Source organism: Cornus florida, unplaced genomic scaffold (genome assembly GCF_030987335.1).
Source record: "Cornus florida cultivar Cherokee Brave unplaced genomic scaffold, ASM3098733v1 CherokeeBrave_3.0.0_Hap2_Chr09, whole genome shotgun sequence".
Classification (NCBI taxonomy): domain Eukaryota; kingdom Viridiplantae; phylum Streptophyta; class Magnoliopsida; order Cornales; family Cornaceae; genus Cornus; species Cornus florida.
The window spans coordinates 77,813,371-77,836,811 of NW_026775579.1; the positions used below are offsets into that span (position 1 = coordinate 77,813,371).

The following is a 23,441-nucleotide window of genomic DNA, read 5'->3' on the forward strand; positions in this document are numbered from 1 at the left end:
AGGAAGAAGGGATACATAAATTGAGAATTCTATAAATCTAGAATTCTAGAGTAAAATACGGACCAAAGAGTTTCAGTATTTATTTATTTATATAAAAAAATATTTATTAATTGAGTTTTTATCTATACTATTATTAAATTTGCAAAGAGTTTAAGTATTTATTTATTTATATAAAAAAGAGTAATGATATTTGCACTGATTTGTTACACCGAATGTTTCTGATTGGTTATTTATGCTGCATAGTACATGTAATTGGAGGGCTCCACTTCTTTATTTATGTGATTTGTTGTAATGAATTGTCAGACTTATTTCTTTTAATTGATTCATTTATGTATAAATAAAGAAAATGGGCCCTCCATTTACATTTACTATGCATAAATAAACAATCAGAAACATTCGGTGCAACAAATCAGTGCAAGTATCATTACTCGCGTGTATATAAAAATTGAGCCAAATGATGATCATCTCAACACATACATCACACCAAATAAGATTTATTCTTCCCCATAATAGGGTTTAATTATTTTTTTATAGGGATCTACTCTTTAATTGCCCCATTTTTTACTATATTGAATTTTTATTGTTTATAAAAATTCTCGTGTGTATATATACATATACATATATATATTATATATAAAAAGTTGCAGCAGTATGATTCAAAATTAAAGAAAAGATCTTATTTTCCTAATTTTTTTAAGTAAATAAATTATATCAAGAAAGTACTTGATTTAAGGAGAATAATTTAAGTAGTAGTATTTTGGAGTGTATTTTAGACTTGGATTTGAACCCGTGACCTCAAGGTTATGAGCCTTGCGAGCTACCAAACTGATATATTTTACTTAATCCAACTAAAGTGAAAAATGAGCTTTTAAAATAGACAATTTTGTTATTTAAAACTCTCAACTCTATTTAAGTGTAGTTTTCTCATGTAAATAAGCAATCAAAATGAGCCAAACCGTTATCTGTTAATTACAGTTGTCTGAGCACTAATCCGGAAGCAGCCCTAGCAAGTAGGAACAGAGCAGCGGCAATGGTTGATTTCTTCCCTCAATCCGGTGGGCGAGTTGGAGTTTTGCAGCAAGAAGCAGAATAATCTTTTATTAGGAACCCTAATAGTAGAATTGAAGAAATACTGCAACTCAGGCCAAGGTTACATAGCCTAGTGAGTAGAGACCGCGTCATATCATTTTCGCTACTTCATCAGTTCATGCAAAAATCGCTTCAAATATTATTTTTTCCACACACTAAATAGTTTGCACATAATACAAAGGAAAGTAAATCATCAGACGCAAATCGATATGAACATTAGTCAGAAGAATGCACATAATACAAGGAACGTAAAATTAGATGAAAACAAAGTAAAGTATTGTTACAGTGATCATCAGAGTTTTCCAGAATCAGATTAGCTTGAAGAATAATAAACTGAATCTTCCACCTGTACAGAGCACCTAGAAACATCAGATTAAAAACCCACATCTTTATGATGATGAACAGCATATAGATCCCCCAAAATTTGAACAACTTCCTTCATTGTTGGGCGGGGTCTCACTTTTTTGCCCCGGCAGTGTATCTCTTTTTGCACACAGCCCATCGCTAGCTTGGTAATTTTACATCCATCTCTCTGATTGAACCCGAAATCTTTTTCAAGGCTTTCACGTACAAGAGAAATCTTTGAGGGGCCAAAGCTGAAGATTGATTTCTTCCGTTTCTGCTGTGTGTATGCATTCTCTGCCCACATGTGCACAGGACATGGAAGTTCATTTTTCTCTAGCAACATGTGCACGGGAAGTCGAATTTCATTATTCTTCGCACGAACTCTTTTGGATATGAGTTCCAAAAGTAAAGTACCAAACGAAAAGACATCGGTTCTTGGCATAAATACACCTGTTGCAGGGGATTTGACATTTCCATTACGAAACTAATGTCAAAATTTAAGTTGCAAAAATAAATTAAGATAGTAAAAAAATTCAACTCAACTATTATACTGGACAAACTGAATTAATTAGGCAGGACTAAAACGTATAATGTCTATGCAAAGTGAAATCAGATTGAAAATTGATGCATGCAGTATATTACGCTGATCTCCCCTCTAATTAGGGTTTATTACACGTACATCCCGTGCTTTGGATTATTATAGTTACCTCCCTTCTAGTAACGAACCCTGCAGATAGTGAACCTGGCGGCAAGGGTCGTTTTGTTAAACACATGAAACTAAAATGAGGGTAACGGTAATAATGCTAAACACAGGGGAGGTAAGTGTAATAAACCCTAACTAAAGGGAAGGTAAGTGTAATAAACTCTAGTAAAATAACATTAGGGCTCACAAAAATTATTGAAGTAATACTTCAACCTTTTAGTATAAATGAAGTTCAAAAACAGATTAGTGGCTTACCCCGGTAGATCATCCTCATTAAGGTACTTAAAAGAAAGTTTCCCAGCTACGGGAGCTTTGCAAGTTCCAATGAGTCTTTAAAAGAATTTAGGAGAAGGAAAATTAAGACCATTGTAATTTGTAGCATTGCAAAATATCACAAACATAAGTAGCCAAATCAATTTAAATCCAAATCTCATGCTAAGCAAGTAAATATATAAATAAATAATCAATTCAAGTCTCATGCTTAAACATTTTCCCCACAGGATAAACCAGAAAGTACGAAGCAAAGAGAATAGGACGATCAGCTTCCACTCCCAAAATTATGATATCATATATTGAAAATCAGATAAAAAAAATCGGGAATTGAAAGGTGACAGTCAACAAATTCACGTGGGTTCACATGATGTTATCTCACTAATATGTGTATTGACTAAAATTTTCATTTTAAAGTAATTTTCCAAAGAAAGAAAAGGATAAAGTGCCTCCATGATATACATTGCACGCTGAGCCCATCTCAATGCCATAATTCTGTCGTCAGTATTGCTTACAAAAGAGTTTCAGCTGTTGGTTTTGGGGAGGGGGGGGGTGGGGGCGGGCCGTTGCGCTATGGATTTTTAGCCTACCATCTGTTATGTGTTGGTAGTTGGAATGACTGTAATCAGTGTGCACTACAAAGCTTAATTTGTGAGTGCTACATGGAAGTACGTGGAAGGATCAGTCTTTCCTTTCAATTCTATATTGGTTGGTAAAGTTTCTTGATCCACTACTTATAAATGTGGGAGAATTGGCCAAATAAGCTATCACCATCAAGCTGCTCTTTTTAATATATTGATCTCACCTCTTCAAACTGGACCTTCATGACTTAAAAAGAGACCTAGCAGCCTTCTGACAGTAATGTTTCTATAAACCACCACTATAACCCGTCAAAGGGAAAAAAAAAAGAAAAAAAAAGGCAATAGATAAAAGATTGCACGCTTCAGCGACTTGGACACGAAAATGCACCCTTCATCCACAGATGCTGCTTAGTGCAATAAAGCACATGCCTCTGGGGAGACATGTACAATTCAAGGCCTTTTTGCTGCAGTTTGCCTCATCAAGTACTTCAAAAATCAAAACCGCCCTTTAGAAAAATGATTATTTTATTATAATTGACAGATGGCCCAACACTGAAATATATTAACATTCTAAGTCTAGCATTATCTGCGGCCTAGCAAGCATGGACAAGGACACGAATACGACACAATCCGAACATGGCGATATGACAAATATAAAAAGAGGACACCGATATGTCAAAAAAAAAAAAAAAAAATTATATTATATGCAAAAAGAAGAAGAAGAAAAAAAACTTATACTCATTTTATCCATGTTATCATGAATGGAATTACTAATTTGTGCTGAAGAGCTCATTATTTTTACTTTTATTTTAAAAAAATTATATCTTTTTTCAAATAAACCATAATATATTTTAAACTTGCATCAAAACTTTTTCCTTCTGAAAGAAATATTTACAGAATTAACCCTTCACATCTTGAAAGTACCCAAAACATGTCCCCATGGTGTCCAAAAAGGAAAAAAATTAAAAAATCAAATTCCGAGACACTTCTAGTTGTGTCCCATGCATGTCTGATTGTGCGACACCTAGAGAAGTATCCATGCTTCCGAGCTTGTAAGCTTTCCTTAAAAATGGCAGGTTTGAAATTTCATAACATGTTGTCACAAATTCCATTGAACAAAATTTCACCAAATCTCAACATGAACATATGCACTAAAACCATTTAAAAAATATTTTCTTATTCAATAAATAAGGTAAATTACATTGACAATCCCGAGGTTTGCCCTAATTACACATGCTGGTCGGCAAAGGGCCTGATTACTCCATCTCCTCGTCAGGTTTGACGTGTGTGCTTGATGACCCCTATCTTGTTAATTAGCCGTTAGAATTGTCAAAAAATTTGACATTATGACGAATTTTTCCTTCCCACGGCCGAAAAGATGATAACAGTATTTGGAGATATAAAAAATTAAAATATACCCTTTAACCCACTCCCTCCCTTTTTTTGTGTTAACCAATTCACCATTGTAGCATTTCCATTTTTTTGTTTCTAATTAAATCCTCCATTGATACTCACAATAACAAATTCCTCAACAAACTTTTTTTTTATAAAAAAGTTACATAAATAAATTTGATTGGACAAACCCAATATCTTCTAAAAGAGAGAGAAACCAACGACTTACTGTTTTGGATTGATGGCTCTATGTAACCTAATCCAAATGATCTAAAGGTGTAGCAAGCGAAGATTTCTCCTGCCACTGTGCCAGCAGCTAGGGTTTCACTAGAAATCAGAAAGTCACCTACAAAATTACAACGGAAAGGTTGAATGGATTTTCCAAGTAATAATATATAACATGCCCCTCTCTAGAAGTCTAATGATAGAATCACCGCTGTTGTTGATGACAATTAACATATTTCACCTAGTTTTGGTTGTCAATGTTCTTCGTAGAAGAAGAGGAAGACGTTCTTGATTGCTAGAACAGACAAAGCCGCTACAGCTTCACATCCAAATGGAACTTGTGGTAGTTGGTGATCACCACTAATCGGACCTTGAGGATCAAATCTTCTTCTTTTTTTGATAATTAAAAATACGCATTAAACAAGCGTTCAAAAGGGCAACGTGCCCCAAGAACAACACACAGGCCATAAAGGCCCCAAGGAACCCAGAAAGTCGATTGTCTCCTCTAGGGATGAACAATGTCTACCCGAAACCCAACAAAAAAGAGAGCTAATGACAAAAGATTTAAGAACAACAATCGAAGAATCCTCCCCTTCAAAGGATCTTCTATTCCGCTCCCTCCACAAACACCACCAAAGGCACAAAGGCACCACCCTCCAATAATCTCGGGCTTGTGGTCCCACAGAGCACCCTCTCCAAGCATCCATCAAACCTCTCGCGGATCTAGGCATGACCCACGGAACACCAAATAGACCAAACAAAAGGCTCCAACAATCATATGCCACTGGACAATGCAGAAGAAGATGGTCAACTGACTCTCCATTACACTTGCACAAGCAACACTAATTAACAGTGATTTGCTTTCTCCTCCTCAGATTGTCAAGCGTCAAAATCTTACCTCAAACCACTGTCCAAGCAAATAAAGCCACCTTGAGTGACGCCTTAGATCGTCACACCGCCTTCCATGGAAAGGAAGTCCGGGCCAAGACCGAAAGACATCTAAACAGAGACCTCCCTTTGAATCTTCCCCGAGAAGAAGGCACCCAAACAATAGAATCCGGGCCTCCGCCGCCAACCTCCTGACTATACAAGAGCACCAGAAAACCATAGACGTCATCCAACTTCCAATCCTGAAAATGTCTTGAAAAATGCCCATCCTAGGTTAGCCTCCCGCTATCAAGCCGATAGCAATCCGCAACCAAGGCATGCCTATCCACAACAATCCTAAACAATTTGGGGAAAAAACAAGCTAAAGGACGATCTCCACACCAAAGATCTCCCCAAAAACGAATATCCCTACTATCCTGAGCTTTGAATCTAATATGTTTAGAAAACCATAAACGCCCTTATATATAAGGCCACAACAAAGTACTAAATAGGGCCCAGGACCTGCAAACGGAAAATACATCAAAAGCAATTTCCACACAAAGCACATTTTTCGGGTCAAAATTGGGTTGCACAAAATTTGAGCCACAACATCACAATATGGTAGGCATCTTCTTTTATTTAGATTTTTTTCAAAACTGGAATTCATCAAACTTCCACTCAATGTCAATACTCAATAACTTTATGAAAACAAAGGCCCCTCGGAAACAAATGAAAACTAACTTTATTGAAATTCTTTAACAAATGAAAGGGGATTTCCTCTTTTCACCACTATATGGATATGTATGTATGCAAGCAGATTAGAGCTACAACTTCATCAAAGCTAGAAATAAAGATAAAGATGACAATATCAAACATCTAAGAAACCATCGCTTCCACATGACGAGTACTTGGACCTTTGCAAGGTAAAGATGACTTTTTAGGGCAAAAAGATCAATATTAAGACTTCTCTTTCTACACACACACACACACATATCCATCTCTCTTAGCATCATATAACGTCTTTATTATTTCTTTCATTCACCCTTTTCTACAATCAATAGCCCATGACTTTTTTGTAGCCAAAACGAATAACAAAATTGTTCTTTATTCTAGATCCATTATAATTTTATTGATTCATTTTCATCTTTATAGCTTCAAAATGTGCAAGCTTACCTCTTGTATGAATAATTTTTTTTTGGGGGGGGGGGGGGGGTGGCAACGATTTTTAGCATATTCAACATGGGTGGAGCCATATCCTGCTACGGGTTTGTTGGGTGAGTTAACCCAACCCAAACTGAGGTTGAGTCGCGATAGGTTTTTTCATTGTCTAAGATGGGCTTGGATATATGTCTCTTAAATAGATCCCATTTCAATTTAGGCTAAGGTTGAGAGATGTGCAACCTGAACTCGAGCTATTATAATAATTTTTAGGGATTATTACATATAAATGGTGCTAATGACCCATATTTACCATTTAATGAAGTCAAAGTCTCATAATTTCAAAAAAATGAAGTTGACCAAAATGCTGATATGGACATGGAAAAACATTGTTTACCCTCACTGAGGTTCCACTTTTAGACATATAGGTACCATTTTTTGTGCACGGAGATACCACTTTTTGTGCATCAGGTACCACTTTTGTTTTGATACCTGTATGCACAAAAAATGGTACTTATGTGCCTAAAAGTGGTACCTCAGTGAGGGTAAACAGTGTTTTTCCATGTCTTTATTTTTTCGAAACTATGAGACTTTGACTCCATCAAATAGTAAATATGGGTCATTAGCACCATTTATATGTAATAATGCCTAATATTTATTATTTTATTTTTATATAAGTGATAATATTTATTATTTTCTCATTGTATTTAGAAGATTAATGTGAAATCGCAGCCATATTTCAGTATAGTAAATTCTTAAACTCTGTAGGCGAGCATTAACGCCCGTTACTTAAAAGGGAGGTAAGTGTAATTATCCAAAACATAGGAGAGGTCCGTGTATTTTTCCCTAACTAGGTCACCCTTAGAAATATCAGAATACCTCTCAAGTTGTGGGAGGATTTTTTTAGCGTCTAGGATCTTTTACTCTATTGAAGATGCAAGAAATTCCTTCTCCACTTTCTCTCTCTAGAATTCTTACACCTCAACCCCCAAAAAGATCCCCCTTCATTTCATTCCATCTCCTATTTATAGATATTTACAAGATATTTACAAGATATTTACAAGATATTTACTAATTGCTGGATCTGGGCCTATTCCTTCGTAAGCCTTGGTCACCTTTGATGGGCTTACTCTCGTTCGGCCCATATGGCAGTGTCCTTCTATGGGCTGGCCCAGCTGTACGGACTGAATGCTATGTTTGCGAGTCGGATCTGGCCCATGTCATCCGGGGCCTCCTCAACTGCCCCCATAATTGCCCCTTATTTAATAAGGGGTAATTATTGATGGCGTCTCATCATGACGTTGACGGCTCGAGATAACCACGTGGGGGAGTGGACGGTCAGATCCAGCATCAATGTTCCGGGGCTCGAGGGATTTCTCGCCTTCCCGACGCTTCGGCCCTCGGGCCCCCTCGCCTTTATAATGCTCTAGAATTCCACTTCACTTCCCTTTACCGTCTCCATCATCAGCCAAGTCTCTCTCTTTTCTAGAACAGTGCTAAGCTTTCCTTGGTGAAATTCTTCAAGAGTCATTCTTCCAGCGATCTTGCAGTCCTCCGAGGTTAGTTTCGTTCTTTTTACTTTCGGCAGGCTTCCATTTACCCTCTTGTAGATTCTTCTATCACTTCCACCATGGTTGTAGATCTGGATGTTCTTCGTATGAGACTTAGACTTCCTGACAACATCGAAGTTAGGGTTTGCCCCCAAGACGTTAACATTACGACCGGCGCCGGCCTCCTGCCCGGCGAAGTCTTATTCACGAACCTTCAATTGAATGTTGTTAGGTTCCCTCTGCACCCTTTCTTTAGTTATGTCTTCAATAGATTGGGGATATCCCCTCTGCAGGTCAACCCCAACTTCTTTAGAATCATATCTGTTATGCTCTTGTTGATGCGTGACAGAAATCTGGACCTCGACCTCATAGACCTCCTTCTGTGCTATAAGGTGAGTAAGATCCGTATTAACGAGCCCTTCTACCACCTCTACCCGTTCGAGAAGATGTCCATATGTACTGACACAATAAAATCTGAAAAGGGTTGGAGGGATAGCATAGTGGGCATTAGTGGGGCTTGGTCTTCGCCGGCTGCAGAGGGTTACCCAATCCCGAGCGCCTTTGGTGTCTGCTCTGTCTCCTCCTATAAAAAATTCAAATCCCATAAACATGACTGCCCCTGTGAAACATGCGTTCCTCGTTTTTGCACTTACTTATGCCGCTCCTTGGGAATACCTTGTGATGACTTGAGCTATAGTGTTTGCAGGGATAGGAGTAACTACTTGAAGAGATACGTTCTGAACGATATTCCTTCCTGCTCAGATCTCCTCACTTCAGACAACCTCTTAGCGCTATCATCACTCGGCTACAACATGAGCAGACTTCAGATTCCCTCTTTTGGCAGGAGGAAAAATACTCCCCCAGCCACTCCTGCTGCTGGGGCGACCTCCTCTCCAGCGTCAGCTTCTTCTTCAGCCACCATATCTGACACTGTCCCGAGCGCAGTGGCTACTAACCCTGTTGCCAGCGCCCCTGCTGCCAACCAGAACGCGCCCTCCCCAGCTACCATAGCTCCTGCTGCTGCGGGGGGCGGTCGGGACAAAGAACGAGGCAAAAGGCCTCATCCTGACAGTGAAATCGATCCTGAGGAGGAGCCTCTCATTAGAAGGACCCGGGTCTCTGGGCCGGGTACTCTCTTGCACCGAGCGATCAGAGCTCCTTCTCCCTCTGGGCCTCCTGCAGCTGGTGGCTCTGCTTCTGCTTCAGGCCCCCCTTCTATCCCCAGCTTACCGCCATGGGCCCCTCGGTACACCCGAACGGATGGGACGTTCGTGAAACCGAACGAGACCATGCTGAAGGATGGCCAGACCGCTATGGCCTACTACAGGAGCATGTGGACTCCGAAGGACCTTGAGGCGGCAAAGGGCCTTTCCCAGAAGGACGTGTTCAGTCGCTTTCCCCAATCTGCTATGGAGGTGACTTTTATTTTCTAACTCATGAATTCTCTTATATTACTTGGTCTTGCCTTCGCCCGTTCTGACTATTGGTTTAACCGTTTTTATTGTGCACCTATGCAGACATTGTTCGGGATGATGGCCATGCAGAAGCAGGTGGAGATGGGGAACGCCAGGGCCCGAAAGTATTCTGACAGCCTGGAGGTGGCTAATAAAGAAAACGACCTCCTTGCCATGAAGAATACCGAGGTGCTGGTTCGGCTTGACAAAGCCGAGCAAGAGAGAGATGTCCTGAAGAAGGAGAATGATTCCCTTCAGGATGAGAAGGACGCCCTCCAGCTTGAGAAGAGCGTCTGGCAGACTGAGCGGGAATCAATTAGAGAAGAGAAGGCAGAACTCCAGCGCCTTCTAGCTGATGAACAGTCTGCTCGGATGGCTTTTGAAAAAAGAGCTCTGGACGAGCGTACCGCTCTGATCGACGCGATCAGCAGAGTGGGTGGTGGGATGCTGGCCCTTCACGCTCGGTTCTCCAGGGTCGGTGCTCTTCGGTATGCTCAAGGATTCCGGGAAGGTTTCGCCGACCGGGTTCCGGATGAGGGACAGACCAGCTCCACTCCGGATGAGGTAGACAAGGATCTGGGGATCGAACCTCTGGGGGTCTATGTCGACCCAGAACCCACCGAAGCGGAACGTATATTTGATGAGTGCCAGGACATCGCATCCTCAAGGATCATCACAGCTCCTCCTACCGCTCTGCCACTGACCGCTCCCCAATCGTCAACCGTGGTTCCTTCTATAGCCACTGCTGACGCTGAACCCCAGCCGAACGATTCAGTCATTCACCTTGATTCCCCACCTCATGAAGGTGAGGCGGCTGATGGGGCCGAGGAGGCGAGTCGGCACGACCAGGATGCTGTTGGTACTGAGGCGTCTAGCTAGGGCTCCTTCGAATTCTTCTATTTCATATCTTCTTGTAATGATGGACATCTCTCTTTTGTAAACTCAATGTTCAATATTAATGAAATGACAGAACTCTTTTTCCCTATGCGTTGTGCTCTATTCAACTTATCTTCAGTACATACATATTTTTTCTCTCTTTTTCTTTTATATTTTCTTTTATATTAGAATGCCACTTGCCACTTGGCTTTAAATTTTTAGCAAGTGTCTGGCGTTCGGCTTATAGTGCCAGCTGCCACTTATCTTGCTTAAGTGCCTGGCGCTCGGCTAGAATGCCACTTGCCACTTGGCTTTAAATTTTTAGCAAGTGTCTGGCGTTCGGCTTATAGTGCCAGCTGCCACTTATCTTGCTTAAGTGCCTGGCGCTCGGCTAGAATGCCACTTGCCACTTGGCTTTAAATTTTTAGCAAGTGTCTGGCGTTCGGCTTATAGTGCCAGCTGCCACTTATCTTGCTTAAGTGCCTGGCGCTCGGCTAGAATGCCACTTGCCACTTGGCTTTAAATTTTTAGCAAGTGTCAGGCGTTCGGCTTATAGTGCCAGCTGCCACTTATCTTGCTTAAGTGCCTGGCGCTCGGCTAGAATGCCACTTGCCACTTGGCTTTAAGTTTTTATAGTAGACCGTTGGAAAAGAAAATTCTTTTTTTGTAAATTCCAGTAACTTGCTCATTCATACGTATTTGATTGACAACAAATAACATCCAATTAAAGCCAGAACTTAGCTTTTATTGGTAGTACCTCTTCAGAGACGTGGCGTTCCAAGGCTTGCTGACCAACCTTCCCGCCATGGTTTCCAACGTATATGCCCCCTTGCCAATGACTTCCGCAATTCTGTATGGGCCTTCCCAGGGTGGCATCATTTTTTTGACCATCCCCACCTTTCTTTTCAGAACCAGATCGCCAGGGGCAAAATCCCTGTGTTTTACTCTCTTGTTGTGACTATTCGCCAGCACTTGCTGATACGATGCTAGCCTTATAGCCGCTGCGTCTCTCCTTTCGTCTATCATGTCGAGGTTCAATCTTAACATCTTGTCGTTCTGATCCCGACTCCATGCTAAGCTTCTGATAGTGGGGACTAAATGCTCAACCGGTATAACTGCTTCGGTACCATACGCCATTGCGAACGGGCTCTCCCCAGTCGGCCGCCTTGGGGTGGTTCTGTAAGCCCATAGAACGTTCGGGAGTTCATCCAACCACTTCCCCTTATGATCTTCCAGCTTCTTCTTAATACAGGCGAAAATGGTTCTGTTTGTGATTTCTGCTTGTCCGTTGGCCTGAGGATGACTTACTGCAGCCAACTTCTGGTTGATTCCATACTCCTCCAGCAGCTTTCTTACTTGCCTGCTGTCGAGGTTTGTGCCATTGTCCATGACTATTGTTCTGGGAACACCGAAGCGGCAGATAATGTTGTTCCAGATAAATCGTCTCACCTGAGTCTGAGTCACGCTAGGATACGGTTCTGCCTCCACCCATTTAGTGAAATAATCCGTGGCCAGTAACACATACTTGTTCTGAGCTCTTGCAGTTGGCAGAGGACCGACCACATCCATCCTCCATTGCGCGAAAGGCCACGGCGAGGCCATTACGTGCAATTCCTCAGGTGGTTGGTGGATCAATGGTCCATATCGTTGGCACTTATCGCACCTTCGAGAGAACTCCTCCGCATCTCTTGACATGTTTGGCAAGAAATACCCTTGTGTCATTGCTTTATGCGCTAACGATCTTCCCCCAGAATGATTGCCACACACACCCTCATGAATAGCTCGCAATACCTGCTGCGACTCCGCGGGGGTGACACATTTCAAGTACGGGCCAGAATAGGACCTTCTGTACAGCTGGTTCCGCACGATGGCGTACTTGGCAGCATTCTTTTTGAGTTTCCTAGCTTCATCCCTTTGCATAGGCAAAACGCCATCTCGAATATAGGTAATGATTGGGTCAATCCAACTCGGTTCATACGGTATGACGTTGACTTGCCAAGGGTCAGAGTCCATCGGTTCTTCGAAAATGGATGGCTGGGTCACTATTCCTATTGGAATCACCCTCGCCAATGTTTCACCGCAACTCGAAGCACTGCATGCTAAACGGTCTGCATCTGCATTCTGTTCCCTCGGCAACTGTATGAATTCAATCTTTGCAAAGTCCTTGGCTCTACGCAGAACGGCAGAACGATATGCCCCCATCATGTCATCCTTGGTTGCGTACTCACCATTTACCTGCCGAACAATCAGCTGCGAGTCACTATACACTGTCAAACTTTTGATCTGTAGCTCTCTGGCCAACTTTAATCCATTTAGCAACGCCTCGTATTCCGCTTCATTATTGGTGGCTCGGAACTCAAGTCTGAGTGCTTGGCTCAAGGAAGTACCCTCTGGGGTTTGCAGTTTGATCCTAATCCCAGCCCCCATCTGGTTAGAGGAGCCATCCACAAAAAGTTTCCAAGAGCCGCTTCTAAGGTCCTCTTCCGTATCTTCGGCATCACATTCTAGTAGGAAATCGGCTACCGCTTGCCCTTTAACAGCTGTTCTCGGCTCATACGTTATGTCAAATGAACTCAACTCTATGGCCCACTTTGTCATTCTGCCCGAGAGCTCTGGCTTGTGCATGAGCGTTCTGATTGGGAAAGTTGTTAGAACAGCTATGGGGTGGGATTCGAAATAATGCCTCAACTTTCTTTTTGCATTTACAAGTGCAAGTACCACCCGTTCGGCCTTTGAGTATCTTTTTTCTGCCTCCATCAGTGTTTTGCTTACATAAAATACCGGGTATTGCACCCCTTCCTTGCAACGAATCAGAACGGCACTCGTCGCGACACCAGATACTCCAAGATATAGAAATAACTTTTCTTCCGGTTCTGGGGCTGACAGGACTGGTGGATTCTGCATATATTGCTTCAAATGAGTCAATGCCTGTCGTTGCTCATCCCCCCAGACCTGCCTTCCATGGCTCCGAATCGTGTCAAAGAATGGTTTGCAGTGGTCTGACAATTTTGAAATAAATCGACTTAATGCAGCTATTCGTCCTGTTAGGGCTTGCACCTCTCTGATCGTCTTTGGCTCGGCATTCTTAATCAAAGCCTCTGCTTGAGCGGGGCTAACTTCGATGCCCCTGCGGTTGACCACGTGTCCCAGAAACTGCCCGGAACTCACACCGAACGAGCACTTGGTCGGATTGAGCCTCATCCCATATCGCTTTAGTATATCAAATACCTCTTGCAGATGCTTCAGATGATCATCCTTTTTCCTACTCTTTACCACCATATCATCAATATAGGCTTCGACAATCTTACCCATTTGATTCTTAAAAACTTTGCTAACAAGTCGTTGATAAGTTGCTCCCGCATTCTTTAGCCCGAAAGGCATAACTTTGTAGCAGTATGTTCCTCGCTCGGTGACAAAAGAAGTTTTTTCTTCATCTGCGGGGTCCATAGGAATCTGATTATAACCTGAATATGCGTCCAGAAAGGTTAAACGCTCATACCCAGTGGTGGCATCCACCATTTGATCAATCTTAGGCAACGGGAAGCTGTCCTTCGGACAGGCTTTGTTCAAATTGGTGAAATCAATGCATACTCGCCATTTCCCATTTTTCTTCTGCACCACAACGACGTTGGACAACCACTCAGGGTAGTGCACTTCTCTGATAAATCCCGCATCAAGCAGCCTATCGACTTCTTCCGCTATGATCTGATTACGTTCTGGAGCAAATCTTCGCTGCTTCTGTTTCACTGGTTTGAAATTAGGATTGACATTCAGGGAATGACAGGATACAGAAGGACTAATTCCAGGCATGTCTAGGTGACTCCATGCAAATACGTCGACATTGTGGGACAAGAAATCCACTAGCTCTTGCTGCTCTTCTCTGGTCAGTCTTATACCTACTCTGGTAGTTCGTTCTGGCCTGGACTGATCGATCTGCACATCCAGAAGGGGCTCCTCGGTCAAGTCGGCTGACTCCTCCACCCTATTCTGCTCGAGCGGAGGTTCCTGTAATTGCTATCTGGGGCTTGTCGAACGGACGGGCGCCTTTCCTTTCCCAGCATGCTTTAGTGTGACGGAATAACACTCTTTGGCTGCGACCTGATCCCCCCGAATGTCTATTACTTTATCTCCATCGGGCCCGAGGCACCTCATGACCTGATGCAGAGTTGAGGGTACACCTCGGACTCTGTGAATCCATCCTCTTCCCATCAGGAGATTATACGAGGGGTGAATTTCCACAACCACAAAAGTTTCCATAAGAGCTCGTTCTGCAGCTTGAACTTCTACTTCCACCATCCCGACGGGTTCCACCCTCTTCCCATCGAACCCTAATAAGGGATTTCCGGTGGGCTTGAGCCTCTCTGGTTTAATGTCGAGCCTGTCAAATGTGTCCCTCGGCATAACATTCGCACTGCTCCCAGGATCGATCAGAACTCTGCGCACCAAGCAATCTGCCACTGTCAAACTGACTACCAACGGGTCGTCATGAGGCAGTTGAACACGCTGCAGGTCTGTCCAGTCGAACTTTATCTGCATTGACGGGCTCTGCTGGTGTAGAGTGGTCACATTGCCGACCTTTTTCTTCATCTGCGCCTGCCGCAGGCGCACCCGGAGCAGCTCATCTGACTCTTCACTAGGCTCGGGTCGACCATGGATAGCATTGATTATACGAACTGGTTGCGAATTGTGGGAGCTTTGTTTATGACTCCTTTTTATTTGTTCCACCGGTCGATTCTGCTCCATCGCCGAGCCTTGAACATAACTCGCAAACTCCCCTCTAGCTATCAACATCTCCACTTGCCTCCTCAGGTTCCTGCATTCGTTAGTCTGATGTCCGAAATCAGAATGAAAAGCACAATGTTTAGTTTGATCCCTCTGTTCGAGGGGTTGTCTAATTGGCAGTGGTGGATGAAACTTGTCCTTGTTCTCCTGATACAGCCTCGCCAGAGTGACCTTCAGCGGAGTAATCAACTCTTCCTCCCTGGACCTTTTTTCGGCCTTCCAAGTGGTCTGACGTTGCGGCTGAGCCTGCTTCTGCCTGATCTTTGCCTTGGACTTTTCCTCGGTCGACACAAGCGACGTTGTCCGAGCATTAGCTGCCTCCTCTTCTTCGAGGCGCACAAAGCCATCGGCTCTCTCATTGAGTTCATCCATGGTAGCCGGCGTGTTCACTACCAGACTGGTGTGAAACGGAGTTCCGCGTGTCATGGCTAACTTGAAGGCTTGAACTGCCGTAGAAGGGTGGCATTCGATCACCATACTCTTAGTGAGATTAAACCTGGTAAGAAAGGCCTGGAGACGTTCATCCTTGTGCTGCCGCATCGTGAACAGGCTCGAGATGTCCTTCGGCGGGCGTTTGTTCCCATAGTACTGGCTTATGAACCGATCGCACAGGTCCCTGAAACTGCCAATGGAGCTCCTAGGCAAGTTTTTGAACCAGCTGAGCGCCGGTCCGGCCAGGCTTGTAGGGAAACATTTGCACATTAAAGAGTCGTTTTCCGTATTTAGGGCCATTTTCAACTGGATATGATACACATGATCGATCGGATCGGTCGTTCCGTCAAACAGAATAAAGACTGGCATAGCAAACTTCCTTGGATGCGGCGCATTCAAGATCTCGTCGGTGAATGGTGAATCCACCGTCCGAGCTGCGGATCGGAGAGCTTCATTCTCTCTCTGGAGTCCAGCGGTAGCTCTGTGAGTTACGGTTCTGCCCTCCGAACCGTGATGAGTGACAGTAACCATGGAGGGCCGGTAAGACGGATCGAACGACCGTTCCTCTATGAACTCTCTTTGCCAAGGCGACGCTACTCGACGGCGATCAACCTCCATCACTTCCTCTCGGTCAAACCTTTCCCGCTGCGGATCAACGTGAGTCGATCCTTCGTGATCTTCAACTCGACGAACATTTGGCGGCAAATTGTCCATCATCCTTTCATCACGGTGGTGAGCTGACTGATTGTTCTCGTTCTGATCGCCTTGATGCGCGATATTGGATTGAACACCTCCTTCTCCGACCGGAGGTGGATGCGAAACCGCAGGTATTTGCCGATGTTGCAGTCCAGCTTTCAATTCTGCATTTTCTTTTCTGAGAGCTTCAATCAAGTTCATCAACTCTTCAAGCTTTGTTTGCTGGACAGCCTCCATCGGATTGGAGCTTTCACCTATCATTATTCCCGAACGGAGTAAAGGCATTAATCTCAAGCTCGCGAGTAGATCTGAGCTTCGTGAGTAGGAATTTTTTAGATCTGGCTTCTAATTCTCCGAATTATGCTCACTGTTTACGAGATCTGAATTGTCTGAACTCTAAATCCGTCAGATCCTGCCACAATCAAACAACTCGTAGATCTGAAGTCACTCCAAAGCTTCAAGAATTGTAATTCCTCCAGAGCAGGTCACAATCGCTCAGCTCTGGATTCAAATCCCAAAGATCGAGTCTCGATCAACCGAATTGGTTTGAATCCATTCGATATTCCTCATTGATCAACCAAACTTCCATGCGTTTCCCACAGACGGCGCCAATTGAAGATGCAAGAAATTCCTTCTCCACTTTCTCTCTCTAGAATTCTTACACCTCAACCCCCAAAAAGATCCCTCTTCATTTCATTCCATCTCCTATTTACAAGATATTTACAAGATATTTACAAGATATTTACTAATTGCTGGATCTGGGCCTATTCCTTCGTAAGCCTTGGTCACCTTTGATGGGCTTACTCTCGTTCGGCCCATATGGCAGTGTCCTTCTATGGGCTGGCCCAGCTGTACGGACTGAATGCTATGTTTGCGAGTCGGATCTGGCCCATGTCATCCGGGGCCTCCTCATCTATAATGTGAAAAGTTATGCTTATTAGCTTCTTTATGGTGTCAGTTATGATGCTTGATAAAATCATTCAAGCAAGCATTAAGCGACACTGTACATCTTTTTGGTAATACATTTGAACATAAGAATAATTTTCCAAGTTTTTAGTTGGCTGCGAAATCCAAGAGAGAGGTTCAAATATAAATGTTCAAACCCCTGTCATTCAGCAATGCAGATTCAACTAAAAAGAGTGCTCAAGAACAATTTATGATTATGCAAAAAGTCTTTTCCATTTATATGGTTAGATTTTCACTTCTCATTTCTACTTTTTTTTAACCCTCTATATAGCATATTCTTTAGTGATTGCAAAATTTCATAAATAATATGTCTCATGGTAAAGAAGGCAATAACTTATCTATCTAACAAAAAATTGTAAAACAAACATCAAATTGACATACCAGAAGCAGGAATCCTCAGATCAATATAACCAAAAGATCCAAGCAATAATCTGTTCGGGGCACTACTCTTATCACCAAGAACTCCACCAGTAAGCATACCGAAGTCAAATACTATTGGATTGTAACCCTGCATTTCAGGATAACATAATGTCATGTAAATTTCTCAAGATACTTTTCTTCAAAATGAGTTTCTTGCAAAGCTAGGTACAGTGAACACGTAGACAGCAAAATCAACCTGATCAAGCATTATATGTGCAGCATCAATATTGCGAACAATGTATTCCGGTGATTGACCATGCAAAAGCTCAAGCACGCGTGCAAATCCAATTGCCACTTTGATTCTTTGGAGCCAGGAAAAACTATCTACACCCAAAAAAAAAAAAAGTGTTGGTAAATAACAGAAACGAAGAAACTTTCTTAATTACATTAACATACCTGCTGCCTGCAGCAAATAACCACCACACTGTGTACTGGTTGCAGCAATTAATTGAATATATCCAATAAGGTGCAAAACTAAACAAATTAAATCCTAATCTGATCAGCTTAAGACCCAGTTTAAGAATTAATCGGATGTTGACTGCAAGGCAAAGCTATAAATGTCATCTTAGATCACGATATGATGAACAACAGAATTAGTTCGTATTGCGATCATGGTTATTATTCTGCAAGTAATGTTTCACCCCCACAAAAACTCTCCAAACATAAACTGAAAATTTTGATCTATATGCACAACAAAGCAATACATGATAAGATAAAATCTAGGTGTGACAAAAGAATCAAAGTGAAAAATGTTTTAATACCTTTAACTATGAGATTACGCAATGTATCCAAAGGATTAAGATCATAAACAACACCCAAAAGACCATCTTCACAGCAGTATCCCATCAACTTGGCCAAGTTTGGATGATGGTTGACACTCGGCTCTTTTAGAAAAGTACATTCTGCCTGGGAAGATAGAAACACATCATAGAAAAACTACAAGAACAACATATATAACCTACAAAATTCAAATTAAGATTATTGAAACACAAAACTGGGGAAAAAAATCAAAAACAAAAAATGTTATTACCATCAATTGGGAACGATTTTCATTCTTGCCAACATAAAGTAATCCTCCCTCTTCCCAGATCTTCACCGTCACATCCTGACCTTGCTGAGTCTTACCTCGGAACACTCTGCCAAATTGGGTTTCCCCAATCAGGTTTGCTTCGCTAAAATTATCAGTTAAATCTTTTAACTCCTCAGGAGAACATTTCCTAAGATCTAATCTTTCGCCTTCCATTGTTGGACCTATTCCAGTTTTGTATGGCAGAATATAAATGGTCAGACAAAGTTTCTTTTCATATGAACCATGTGAAATCAATATACTCACGAATACATCCTACATTTTTTTGTATATAAATTGCATCATTATGAGTAAAATCACATCAAAACAAATTTATTCCTATACACGCACACAGATATGAAGCCAATCCAAACACCAATTTGAAGATTTTGAGTACTAAAGTTGTCTAAAATGTTTCAACCAATATAGAACAATCTACAAAATCATTAAAGCTACGTTGGCAGTGAGAGAGCAATACCCTATAACTGAAATTGAAGACAATATCAGTCCACAATACGAATTAGATGTTCCCCAATTTCAGTTCCAAGGCATGAATTCCCTGGCGCCAAACAATGAAATTTAAATGAAACAAGGACAACACAGAAATCAGAACCATGAACGATTAATCAAACCAGGATTTGGGAAACAATAGATGATCAGGTAACAATGACACAAGTCGATCACGGTCTGCATTTCGCAATGAAATTTTAATAATAAAAACAAAAATTATATATCAAAACGAAACGGAAATTTTCAAATTGATAGAATATTTTGGATTCTACATACAAATCTACATATTAAATGGGGGAAACAAATGATTCTGACCTTCAATCAGGATTAGGTCTTCTCTCTCTACGCCCTTCTCTCCGGGCTAAGCTTCTGTTTGATTTCGAGCCTGAATACACACTCGGTTCGTATATACTGTGTGATAACCAGGGTTGATGTGTGCAAGAATCTTTGGGCCCACCTCAGACAGAGAACGTTGGGCCCATTCCACTTCACTTTACCAGCCCAATTAATCTGAAAGGAGAAGAGTAAAACACACCATCCTTTGGTTTTGATTATTAAATGACGCAGACAATCTCAAAAAAAAATAATAATAATAAATATATAAATAAATAAAGAATATTAGAAAAAATTTATTGTTGATTTCACATATATTTTAAAATAAATTTTGCAGCTAATATCCTCATTTGACAAATAATTTCCTAAACTATAGTAAATGTCCAATTTAATATCTACAATTTTCAAAAGCATTGGGAGGCTATGTTTAAATAGACTTAGGAGCTAAGTCACACAATTCTTGTTGTTTTTACGCTTCACACGCATTCTCGCTCAATTTTTCACTGTTTATAACTTAATTCTGTCACTCTCACGCTCACGCTCTCAAATTCGCTCTTGCTCTCGCTCTCACTCTAACTTTATGTGACTTAATTTAGGAGTCCTATATTATAAAGTAATCTATTTTCAAGTTTAATTTTTTACTTTCGTTAAATTAGGCAAAATAATTACACATGGATTGAAAATAATTATTTAGGTTTAAATTTTCCCAACTTCTTATTTTAAAATACTAAATTATCTTTCTAAATTAAAAAATATATTCACTCAATAAATTCAGCAAAATAACAAAACTCATTATCAGGAATTCCATTTGGTTTCTGTAAAACTGAAGGAGGATTTGCAAATCTTTGTCTTTTATTGCACCACAAGAAATCGAATTCATTACAACAAATTACAAAGTTAGCTTTATTTTATAGAGTATACACTCTCTATATATACATATACACTAAGATTACATATATTTACATATAATTTTGGGTCTTCTTTATCTATAGAATAATATTTTCATTTTCTAAAGCAAAAGACTTTGTTTAAGTTTGTTTTGAGATGAAATTGTGTGCAAATCATTTGTTCGGTTAAATGCCCTATTGAAGAGACTAAACATTCTTTCAAACCATTAAATATTACGTAGTAATAGGATAATATGACTTTATTGGTGCATGCAATAACTCTTTTCATGGCTTTATAGTAAAGAGGATCAATTTATTGAGAGTGAAATTTAAGCACAATCCATAGATAAAAACCGCCAATGAAAATTCCTTAATAATTAAGGAAAGTTTCGGATTTTGAAAAGTTGAGTACAAGTAAACTCCCAACAAATTCATCAATGAATTATTTAATTTAAGAAAATTATTTTCAGTCCATCCGTAATTATTTTATCTAATTTAATTAAAGTGAAAACTAGACTTTAAAAATAAATTCTACTCATTATCATATTCTGTGAAATATGGGTTCACATCGACCTACATACGGGGAATTAAGTCTGAACAATTATCGGTAACAATTAGATTGTAGTGATTGGCAGATTGCATCTCGGTATTTTAATGTGAACTTTATGCTTGCATTGACTGCTTTCCTTGTTTTATTGTTTTGACAATGTACCATCGTTCAATTTTCTTCGTAGTACTTCCTCGAGAACTGGTGAAGACGCATACACACAAAACCAAGAAATAATTTAATATATATATATATGTATATAACCATCTAAGAAATTCTTATAACAATATATGCATGCAGAAATCAAAAACATTTTTTTAAAAAATTATGGCACTTGGTAGCATTGACATGAACAAGGAAGTCATGCCACAAACATCAAACCTAGTTATTTACATTAAACCTAAACATCAAACGATAGGACATGAACATAAAATAAAAAATAAATAAATAAATAAATAAAATATTCAAAATTAATTATTTGCATAATTATTTATTACAAGGATGGGTTTAAAGCATTCACTGAATTAGACAAATATAAACTTTAATTAATTTTTTTTTTTTTATGCGCCAGAGGTAAAAAATTCGAAGATGATATGTAAAGATTATTTTATTGTATGTGTGACTACTCTCTTATTCTATATTATTCCAATCATTTTTTTTATTTTTTATTTTTAAAAAACACATTATTTCTGTTGGCCAAGGAAAGCTATGATATAGCACTTGTTGGTTCCAAATATTTTGGCTGAGAAAATTAACCTTCTAAGATATAAAATAAACGATAAAAAAAAATCAAGGACAGAGAGAAAAAACCACTAGACAAACTTTCACCATATATAGAAGAGATTCGTACTGAAGTCAAACACCTACATTTTATTGTCAGTATTTTTCAAACCTTCTAATTTACAGAGTATATGTTGTACAAATGCATATGGATGCATACACACACACACACACACACACAGCCATGAGTGAGATGTAAAGACTGTTGATTTTGTGGTGGTGGATGTGAAAAAATTGCCTTTTGCAACTTTATTGGGGACAGAGTTTAGGGTTTCTGCAATTTCTATTTTTGAAGATTTACATAGAAACAATAATAGGAGAGATGAGTGAAAAAGTAGAAGGAGGTGGTGGGGAAAGGTGCTGATTGAGATGGTGAAGGTGGAGACGGCAGTGGCGAAAAGGGAGGTGGTGGAAGGAGATGGTGAGGTGTTTTGGGGCTTTCAGTATATTTTTATTTACTTATTCAGCATATGGAGGGTAAATTGGTAAATTTATATAAAATGGTAGGAGCCATTTGAATTGTTAACTCTGACAGGGGTGTCAGAGTGATTTTGTAAAAACTTTAATCTAATAGTAATAAGCTTAAACCTTAGGGGACTTGAGAGTAATTTACCCTAACTGCATTTAGTGCTTGATTTTGAATATTCATGATAACATATGTTTATAGTTTGCATGATTACAGCTTTTAATTGTTGCGGATTTGTAATCACATTTACTATTGTTGAAGCATAAGGCATATGAAAGGATTTATGAGCATTAAATTAACCTAATCCTCCAAGTTGATATATCAAAATTCCATTTTATATAAATTTTAGTAAACATGTTCTCAAAAATTCCCAACTAAAATACGGAAACATATTTGTGCGCATTGATAGACATATTTGTTTGTATCTCTCTGCAATAAAGGACAATCCATACATGATATAATACTATACGTCCTGGAGATTGTAATTGCAAAAACTTGTAAAGATAATAAAGCCCTAATCCGCTTCGATTCTCAAGAATTGTTACTCTTTGTAATCTCCATGTATATTATATATATATATATATGTACAGGTGGTATGTAGATGGATTGATGGTTACGTTTTTTGGAGGCAGGTGAATATGGGTTTCTCTTTGAATTGATTCCACTTCGTTACTTTGTATTGTTTTCATCATTTATTACTAAACTCAATTACCAACTCTCAATTTAACAAACCCTAACAGAAAACTCAATTGTTATTATATGTGAAAAATGTATTAATTAACGGGTTAATATATTTTTACATGACTAATTTTTATTTTTATTTATTTTTTACTAAAAACTTACCAATCATGTTTTTTGTTTATCCTTTATAAAATTAAAGAAATAAATAAATATTATCAAACAAATAACTGTTTTTTAAAAAACTATTTTGATGTTTACAAATTTGTGTTGCATAGCTAATTATTCTTTATATGCATTATTTTCGTCACCCTTAGATTTATTTAAGTCCCGCATCACTGATTCACTATGATGATGAAAAGCATATA

At 40.0% G+C, this 23,441-nt stretch overlaps 2 protein-coding genes across 4 annotated transcripts; one reads left to right on the forward strand and one right to left on the reverse strand.

Moving 5' to 3' along the window:
* Positions 1-1,318: 1,318 nt before the first annotated feature.
* LOC132274497 (probable serine/threonine-protein kinase PBL11) lies at positions 1,319-19,873 on the reverse strand. 3 transcript variants are annotated; one of them, XM_059775773.1, is made up of 7 exons: positions 19,698-19,873; positions 19,351-19,431; positions 18,837-19,057; positions 18,568-18,712; positions 18,003-18,130; positions 17,768-17,894; positions 1,319-1,884 (listed from the first exon to the last, which is right to left on the reverse strand). In XM_059775773.1, the coding sequence occupies exons 3-7, from the start codon at positions 19,047-19,049 to the stop codon at positions 1,463-1,465; spliced, it is 1,035 nt and encodes a 344-aa protein (XP_059631756.1). In that variant the 5' UTR covers positions 19,050-19,057; positions 19,351-19,431; positions 19,698-19,873; the 3' UTR covers positions 1,319-1,462. The 3 variants fall into 3 exon arrangements, with proteins under 3 accessions (XP_059631756.1, XP_059631758.1, XP_059631757.1); XM_059775775.1 differs by having other exon boundaries at positions 19,667-19,873; XM_059775774.1 differs by lacking the exon at positions 19,351-19,431.
* On the forward strand, positions 7,945-10,601 carry LOC132274496 (uncharacterized). The gene is made up of 2 exons (XM_059775772.1): positions 7,945-9,595; positions 9,698-10,601. The coding sequence occupies exons 1-2, from the start codon at positions 8,261-8,263 to the stop codon at positions 10,511-10,513; spliced, it is 2,151 nt and encodes a 716-aa protein (XP_059631755.1). The 5' UTR covers positions 7,945-8,260; the 3' UTR covers positions 10,514-10,601.
* Positions 19,874-23,441: the final 3,568 nt, after the last annotated feature.